This window comes from Phragmites australis, chromosome 4 (genome assembly GCF_958298935.1).
Source record: "Phragmites australis chromosome 4, lpPhrAust1.1, whole genome shotgun sequence".
NCBI classification, from domain to species: Eukaryota; Viridiplantae; Streptophyta; class Magnoliopsida; order Poales; family Poaceae; genus Phragmites; species Phragmites australis.
Window position 1 is genome coordinate 38,545,960 of NC_084924.1, and position 9,057 is coordinate 38,555,016.

General features: G+C 42.3%; 1 protein-coding gene across 2 annotated transcripts; it reads right to left on the bottom strand.

Annotated features, from left to right (window-relative positions):
- Window positions 1-910: 910 nt before the first annotated feature.
- On the bottom strand, window positions 911-5,880 carry LOC133916408 (uncharacterized). 2 transcript variants are annotated; one of them, XM_062360057.1, is made up of 11 exons: window positions 5,461-5,877; window positions 5,247-5,381; window positions 4,002-4,068; window positions 3,731-3,827; window positions 3,530-3,626; window positions 3,350-3,433; window positions 3,092-3,132; window positions 2,671-2,736; window positions 1,692-1,751; window positions 1,542-1,593; window positions 911-1,449 (listed from the first exon to the last, which is right to left on the bottom strand). In XM_062360057.1, the coding sequence occupies exons 1-11, from the start codon at window positions 5,624-5,626 to the stop codon at window positions 1,373-1,375; spliced, it is 942 nt and encodes a 313-aa protein (XP_062216041.1). In that variant the 5' UTR covers window positions 5,627-5,877; the 3' UTR covers window positions 911-1,372. The 2 variants fall into 2 exon arrangements, with proteins under 2 accessions (XP_062216041.1, XP_062216042.1); XM_062360058.1 differs by lacking the exon at window positions 1,542-1,593 and having other exon boundaries at window positions 1,608-1,751; window positions 5,461-5,880.
- Between the last annotated feature and the right edge of the window lie 3,177 nt (window positions 5,881-9,057).

Below are 9,057 nucleotides of genomic sequence, written 5' to 3' on the forward strand. Positions count from 1 at the left end.
CCTCCTCCACCAGCGTGTCGAATGGACTCGGGATCCAACAGGTCGCCGGTGCATGCGTACCTGCGATGTCACGACCACAACAACAACGGGTATCAGTGATATTCTGTGGATGTAGGGCATTGGTAGCTACAGCGATGGATAGAGAACTTGCAAGGCGCATGCGGACGGCCGTGCCAGCGTCGGGACAAGGGCCAAAAAGCATGCACAAAGGGTTCAAGGGGCCGCGAGGAACCCAATTAGGTGGAGTTCGACCGGCAGGCCTAGTCAGAAGGTGGCCGACAGCGAGCACAAAGGGCGGTTGGAGGAGCTAGGACAAGCAGCACGTCGCCGTCGAGTTGTCGACTCGAGGTTGGAGGATAGCTACATGCCATACTCCTTTCCGTATGCTTTCCGTATGCGAATTGGTTACGATCCATGGGGCGACAAATATCACAGCAAGAAACTGGGACTCCAGATTAGCAGGCTGCCAGAGTGCCAGTTGTCTAGAGAAGAACCCTTCATCGACAGAACCGGATGTGCTGCCGACAGAAGCAAGCAGAACCTTGGACCTGAAATACGTTTGTTGGGAACGACATGGCAGATTTTTTTTCTCTTTTTTTGCGAATGGATTTTTCTCTCTCTCGAGGAACTACAACTCTACATGCCAGTTTGATTTGAACTGACTGATATTATTTGCGTTGACCAGATTTGACATGTGTTTGATTTCTTGACCATGTTTGACAACAACTATCAATCAGCACATCTAGGTTCTTTTCGTAGCAAATTTCAGACAATAGTTTCAAAAAACCAGCACATCTAGGCCCTTGGCTGCCTACGTGGAGAGGAGACATTGGATGGGTGCATTTGATAAGGCTCGAAAATCATATCTGCTGTCATTTGGGTGCGGGTTCGATTCTGTGGAATAAGTATGTGCCAGATACAAACTTACCGGATTTTCCAGTATTACGACCAGAAAACCAGGATTTCTGAAATTTGCTCTTACTTTCTTGCAAAATCTTGACTTGGTGGGTGCCCAAATTCATAGCTGGACTTTCATACTGTCTAAATTTGGCACTATTGGTATAGTAAATTTTGGGAGCAACAAAAAATGTTACAGGAGCACGATGTGAACTCCATACGAAGAACAGTTTTCTAGAGCTACAAGGTGTGTACTTGCCTATAATTTCAAAAGAATGCTAAATGCAAATTAATCCAGCCAGCAGAGTCCAAATGATGCTCACAACAAGGAATCTCAATCAATGCTGCAGTAACTAGAAAAACAAGCTTCCAGAATTCTGGGTATTGTTCTCCAGTCGTGACGCACTTCAGATTTTCCATGTTTCTAGCTCCATCAGAGGTCTTCGTACTCTTCATATTCAAAATTGGCTTTCTATCATTTCGGCTTCAAAAATTCTCTAATGTTACAAAGCATGCCTTTGTCATATGGGTTCACAAACTTGACTTCAGAATCTGCATTTGTGGGGGAAATGGACAGACGTGTACCATGTTAAAACTGCTAGGGGGAATTGAGTGCTCAACCATAATGACTACATGTAAAGCACCTGATTGAGGTTGTTCCCTCATCTGGAATTCAGGATATTTCTTCCAGTTTATCTGAAAAATCTCACCTTTTAGCTACAAGAAACAGCTAACGAGAAGAAGATCTGCAATTGATGAAGAAAGAGTCCAAAGCATGGGAAATTTGACATTACCCACTCATCTGTCTTGATGTTGAAGCAGATGCAATATATGTGCCACATCAAGAACACAATCTGGCAGCAGAGCAGAAAAATGAATCACAGGAAATTTCAGAAATAAATAAGGTAGTAAGGCATCACAGATCATGCAACATTACAACATGAAGAATACAGTTTTAATCAGCATGTTTGGTATAGGCATAGACAGTCATAGTATAGGAGGCGTTGTCTTGTCTCCAAATGCTAAAGAACAATAATTGGACTGGCTGATTAAAAAAATGGGACAGCCATTCCAAATTTTGTCAAATAAATGCAGAACATATGGCACCTGAACTTTTAGATGTTCTGGCCAATATACACTAATAGGTCAGAATGATTAAGAGACTGAAGTCGTATTTCTCATGGCATGCTTTCAGTGTATCTATGGCAAGATTGTGGGGCTGAATGTGTTTTTCTTTGTTTTTCACTGATGCTTTCAGAACACAACCTGTGGATCTGTATACATGTAAACACTATTTATTGTTTACATTTGTACATGCGAATCAATACCAACCACAGATTGGCCACTTGTAAGCTTTTATCACAGTTGTTCGAAAAGTTAGGAGTTCTTAATACAGTAAATGCACGAAAAAACATCAACATAAAAAACCACCAGTAGTGAACTAATGATCTCATGCTGTGTAATTTGACCAGATATTTTCAAACGTTACTTCTATGCTTTTCTTTTTCAAAATTTACCAAGTATGTGATCAGCACGAGGCCAGTCATAACTCATAATAAATCATTTTCTGAAGCTCTCCTAGAGATGAAACACCAATTATATCCTGATCAATCAATCTACTAAGCAACTAGCGCCAGGCCCACTATTTGGACAAGTTAGACACTTTGTTATGAAACAATGCTTGCACCCATGCTGTCACATTCATGCATGCAAGTGCGCAGATAAATGCGCAGCAGAAAAAGCCATCTTGCATCCTAGAGGTTAGGAGCAAACCTGCCAGAGCACTTGGAGGATTGAGAAGAACATTGTGCTGATTACCATGTTCAGAGATACAGGATTCTGTAAAGTAAATGAGTATCCTCAGTAAGAATCTTGCGGTCATTCACACAGATAATCAGAAATCGAGATGCAAAATATGGGTTCCAATTATGGCATGATCAACTTGGTTTGAATTCATTATCACTGAAAGTAAATACTTCAAAAGCTATTAGGATAGATCATCCATGGAAATAGTTTTAGCAGAAAACTAATGAGCACAGTTGAACACATTTACTTAACAATTATAAGCTTTATTTGTCAGGGAGAGCTAAAGAGCATGTTCAAAACCAGTACCATACAAGAAAAAACAGGAAAAAAAATTGCCTTGGCAAGTCATGCATGTTGTGTATGCAAAATGAGATATGGAAATAATTACCTCTGACCTTATAGTTCCTGAATTAATGCATCTGGTGATATCTGCACAACACGTAAAAGCAGTTGTGAACACGGAAATTCATAGGTCAGAAACTATTTGGGTACTGAAACTTGAAAAATCTAAAAATACTAACAAATAATTGCTCAGTACTTTAAGTTAGAAAGACAAGAAAAGACCACAGTTGTTAAAGTATGTATACATCTGCTACCCGAGAAAACCCAACATTCATTTCAGAGAGCAAGGAGACAAACAGCATACATTTTGTTGAGCACATTGTATATGTTGATTCAGCAACGACAAATCCTGTCAAAAGGGCCATAAACAGCCGATGATTTTTCTGTCCTGCAAAATATGCACTACAGATTAGAATGTGTACCTACAACTATCATGCCACAGGTAAAGGCAAAACTATCACATGGCGAAATTGGAATGCAATACCTATGCAAGTACCAAATGCAGGGCAATGGTGGTCATAGCCCCTAACATTTGCTTTGCACCAGTTACACTGCCTGACCCTTGAGAGGGTTGGGAGTTTCTACATCAAAAGTATAAAACGTGTCAACAACTTTAATGCAAGAAATCTATAATTCAAGTTACCAACTTAAAATAACTTCATTTAAAACTCGACTTCCACAACACCTCACTAGGGTAAACAGCTTCCACAAAATCCTTGCAGCCAGCTTCTTCTAAATACGAAGAATCACAAGCAACAATACCAGGATCACCAGACAAAATCCTGCAATAAAAAAAGTCCAAACTGAAACTGCATCCCAAAGGCGGTGGTATGCAAAGGCCATCAATTGCCGAACTTAGAATTGTACAACAATAGTGTAAATTGACTAAATTCACTAATCCTAGCTTAGATGTATAAAGTTCATTGGAAAATAATTGTTCCTGAAGAGAAAGTAACCTGTAAAGTCCCCACAGAAGCAGTGCACACTCAGCATTTATTAGCATGTCCAGCAGAGAAGAAGTGTCTGCAAAATATTTGACTAATTACAAATCTACTATAACAGAAGCACATATATACACTCATTTGCCATGTCCTGCTCCCAAATGGCAACATAAAAAACTACAAATTTATGCATACATGAAGGGTTAGTAAGGTAATCTGGTATATGCACACACCCATTTCCTATATCCTGCTCCCAGACCAATTTATGGCATCTCATCCACAATACCCAATGATATACTACCTCCAGTCCAAAATAGATGGCGTCCTAAAATGCAGACAGTTAAACTAATAAAATTGCATCAAAGTTCTTAGTTCGCATGTGAGAATGAAATCAATAGATTCATCACCGAATGTGCTTCTATATAATTGAACTTTTATTTGTTTGTTTGCATATGTATACCAAGAAAAGTAATGGTCAAAGTATATATAGGAGACAGTGTCCATGTGCTAAACGACTAGTAAATCAGACTGGAGGTAGTATTAATACATCACTCAACAACAGCATTTATCTAACTAAATAGCATTGCGATTTACCATAAACTAGGGGCGAGCACAAACTGACTGAGAGTAGTGTGTCCATGCTTGACCCCTTCAAGCATTCAGATTCACCATGAACTAGGGGTGAGCACAAATTGACTGAGTGTAGTGTCTCGATGCTTGACCCCTTCAACCGGAGTTGGACAATCTTGAAGAGTTCAGGGGGGTTAAGTAGTTGAGATTCACCTTAATCTATGTTTTCAAATTTGTGCAACTCTCAAGGGATGGAGCATAAATTACCTCCTCCCGAGTGAACCTAATTAACCAGACCTAACCAAGCAGAATCAACTCATAAATTTAATCCTTTCAGCTATTGTGGATAAGTTCGGTTTCTAAATTTGGGAAACTGGCATAGCTGAACATGCCTACTTGAGACATAAAGCTATAAATTTTCAGCTAAATTCACTAACTTTTATTGATACCACGTACATTCATAATGTCCAAGACAACCAAGAGTATCTTAATTCTGTTTTGCTTTGTTTGAACTAAAAGATTCAGTTATATCAACTACTCACACCAACCAGGTAACGTCCTCAGCTTCACTCAACTCAATGCAGCATGACAAAAATAGTAAATGTCCACAGTAATCGAAACCATCCAAGTGACATCCTACCAATGCACTGCATTATCAACACATCTTAACGCAATGCACCAAGAGTTCACCTCTCCGGATTACGAAGATGTAGACGCCCCACATGAGGAGGATGTTGAAGAGCACGAAGAGCGGTGCCGACGCCGCCACCCCAATGAACCGCCTCCACAGTTGGCCCAGCACAATAGCCGCGAGGAACACAAGACCTACGCAACACGCAACCACAGCAAGATTAGAATGGAGCTAAAAGGGGCTGACCGCAGGAAAGCAAACGAGAGCACCGACCTGCGATGGGGAGCATGGCGAGGAGGGAGAGCGATGGGAAGAGGCGCGGCACCATGGCCAAGGCGAGCTGCGAGAAGAGCACCAGTCCGCATGACGCCAGCGCCGACCACAGCACCTCCCACGGCGACCTCCGCAGCCGGTGGAGCCCCGACACCAGCCTGCTCATCGCCGCGAAGCGCTCCGCCTCCTCGGCCTCGGCCCCCGGGCCCCAAGGACCATCAAGAAGGCCCGAGCCCGGAGATGCAGCCGGGTCCGGAGATGGGGACGGAAGGGGCGGAATCGGAGGAGATGCGGGCGAATCTCAGTGGAGGGCTCGCGGCGGCATTTCGTCGAACGTGTGCAGTGCGCGCAAGTATAATGGTGTGGTAACAGTATAATCAGTAGGGTCTCGCTGCAGCCTGTTGCTAGCGTCCTGCTTAGGGTAAATTTATTTATTTTCCCTCGAGTGCGGTAATTTATTTTTATTTTTATTTTTCTGCAAAGAGAAAGTCAGATTTGTTAGTATTTTTCTTCTGTTGGATAGGCCGATACTGTCGCTTACGGTTTCGATATTCCCGTTGCTGCAGAATATTCTTGCTATGCTATTTTTTATTAAAAAAAAACTTTGCCATAGGTGATATTTAGGAGTGAAAGCAGACGATTTAGCTCACCGCTGATAAAATGGATAACAAGAAGGAAAAAATACGTCCGACGAGCGTGACGGGTTAAGTGTGTGGACCAGCAGATCGGGTGTTTATTGTGTGTACACTGTGTATGCGCGAGTGAACTGTAGCATGGTGTTTAAGGTAATAGTGGTCTGACAAACCGGTTTTGGTTGGACCTGTCACGTGTGGGGTGGGGTTGACAAAACAACGTCCGTGCCACGTGTGGGGTGGGGTTAACTTAATTTTGCATCTAACTGATGTAATTCAACCAAAAGTCGGTTTAGAATTTAGGTTTAGGGTTTATGATCACTTAGAGCAGAAGCATGAAACATATCGGATCCTTACGCAGCCATTATGTGTGATTAGTGCATCGGGTAGACCGAGAGGTAGACTTCATGTTGGTGAAGATGTCGCAGTGAAGTTCGTCGATGTATATGAGTTGGTGCAATGCCAACCGTTGACGTAGATGCGTAGATGATATATTAGACGATGGCGTGATGCAGATGACGATGCATCGACGACGGCCTTTGCTCCACTGCAGCGTCCAAGACGATCGGTCTAGGGTTTAGGTGCGTTGGGTGTATGTTGGTCTCGTGAGACAGATTTCCCACAAGCCACGGTGTTCCTCCCTTTTATTTTGGCGCTATGTGGAATGAGACTGTAACCAAATAGCGTTGGTTGCGCCCCTGATTAGGGCATGAGGTGGGGACGGACTCCCTATTTTTCTCGGTTCTGTTGGGGTGCACAATAGAAAGTCAAGATCATATTCAATATTCTCCTTCTTGATCGTAAAACTAACATCATAAGCACACTCTCAATGAAACAACACACTGATGCAAAATGTTACAATGGCTAATGAAATGTCACTGAAACTCAAATATCTAAAGTATACTACTCCATCTCGAAATAGAAATTCATTATGCTTAATAGGAGTTTGGTTTGCTTTACGATCCTCTTATCCAGAATCATAATTCTCCACACCAAGAGTGGAAAGAGTGGAAGTGTCAACCCTGAGTGTATAGTCTAGATCCAGAACGCCAAAAACAACTGTCAATTGTAGCAGCAACGGTGGAATTGTTCCCCATAAGCTGCTCGATGCCATCAATTGTGACAGCAACGGTGGAAACGTTAAGAGTTGAAGCAAAATGTGGGCCATATTAGAAAATTATCATAAAGAAATAATTTACACGAAAATAACCCTACGTTGATATGATTAAATCATGCAAAATTTTATTCCAAGCCGCATCACCGTTGTGCAGAAAACGAAAAAGAATTTTAATAAACACATAAATAGCACATAATTATAGTCAACATTTGTTAGAAAGTAATTATGAACCTACATAAAATTAATCATAAAATTCTTCGAAAAAATCATCCGGTTGATTCCAATTGGTCCAGAGAATTTATCATGATTTTTTGCACATTAAACATCATTAATTTGGGCAATATTCATTAGGAAATCCAATGCATAAAGGAAAACCCATTAAAAATAACCAAAAATTCGTTAAAAAAAGGAAAAAGCCCCAAATCCAACTTTTCGGCTAAAAAACATGCGCCGACCCACTCCATTTCCCACGTGCGCATTGGCACGACCGATAGTGCAGCTCGTTTGCGCGGCCCAGTAGCGCGGGTGCAACCCAACAAGGCGGCGTTGGCCTCCCGATGCATCTCAGTCGTCCAATCAACATCGATAGCTCTCCGACTGTTTCGCTAGAACAAAAACCTTAGCACTCGCCCGATGTCCTAACCCTAACCCTCATTTGTTCCCCCTCAGCTTCCGATTCCACTGCGTGAGAGAGAGAGTTCTGGCGAGATCAAAGCTCGCTGGGGAGAAGAGAGAGAGAGGGTGTTGTTGCAGGCCTATTCGCCGGCACGCACGTGCGACTAGGGTCGCGCGTGGCTTCGTCAAGCGGCCTTGCAGTTGTGCCCTAGAAGGTGAGGTGAGCACAGTGAGAAGGGAGGTGCTCCTGTGGATCTTCGACGTGCGCGAAAATATGATGGTGATGTGGAGAAGATCGAGCCTAAGGATCCGCGCGAGACCGAAGGAGACCGAAAAAGAAGAAGGAGATCCCGCCAGAGAGGGAGATCCCGGTGAGCATTTCGGTAACAAAAGGCATCCAAAAGCGTCAGTCTTATCCCCTCCTCTCTATATTAGGATTTGATTTGGGAATTTGGGTTCAAATTTACGGATTAAAGTTTCGTATCAGGGAATTTAGGGTTTCTGATTGGGGGAATTAGGGAATTTCTTTAGGTTTGCATTAGGGTTTCTTGAATTCCCCAATTTTCTTCCTTCTAAATGCTTTCTCGAGCTCGATTTACCCAAACCAAACGAAATTAGTCTTATATGTAAGAGATCGGTGATGTCCTAAGAGGGGAGGATTAAGACACATAAATTTAATCGGCTCTAAAACTTTATAAGATAAACTTATATCAATTTCTATCTAAATGTGATCTAGGTTTATTTAGTATGTATACTCTATCATTCAAAAAAGTTTGTAACCTATAGCCAATCCTAATAAACTACTCTAGAAAGGTAAACATACAAGGTAACTTGCAAATATATAAATGCAAAAAAGTAAAGAAGGTAGAGAGAGCAAGCTCGGCATAAAGAATTTTTTATCTCGTGGTATCAATAACATAAACACCACCCCTAGTCTACGTTAGAGCAGTCACCTAGGCTATTGCTCTCGGTCGACATTCGGTCACGACCCTTAAGCCACCTAGGCCTTAGGTGGGTTGAGCCAACAAGCCACAAAGGCAACGCTCGCCATAAGTATCTCTTCTGATCACTTACCGTCGTCTTCACTTCAGAGCTTGAGCCACCAAGATAAGGGTCTCCACGTCCCCGTACAAGCGTCTTGCCGCCACTCTACACCAAGTCAGAGGTCAACAAGCTTGAGCCACTAAGGTTTACAATGTCAGCGAGTCACCAAGACTCTAAGACAACAGCGTA

Coding starts and splice junctions, on each gene's coding strand:
- LOC133916408 (XM_062360057.1), bottom strand. CDS start 5,626: ATGAGCAGGCTGGTGTCGGGGCTCCACCGGCTGCGGAGGTCGCCGTGG. Junction 3,627..3,730: donor AAGCTGTTTACCCTAGTGAG/GTGTTGTGGAAG, acceptor CTTTTGATGTAG/AAACTCCCAACCCTCTCAAG. Junction 1,594..1,691: donor ACATCAAGACAGATGAGTGG/GTAATGTCAAAT, acceptor GAGATTTTTCAG/ATAAACTGGAAGAAATATCC.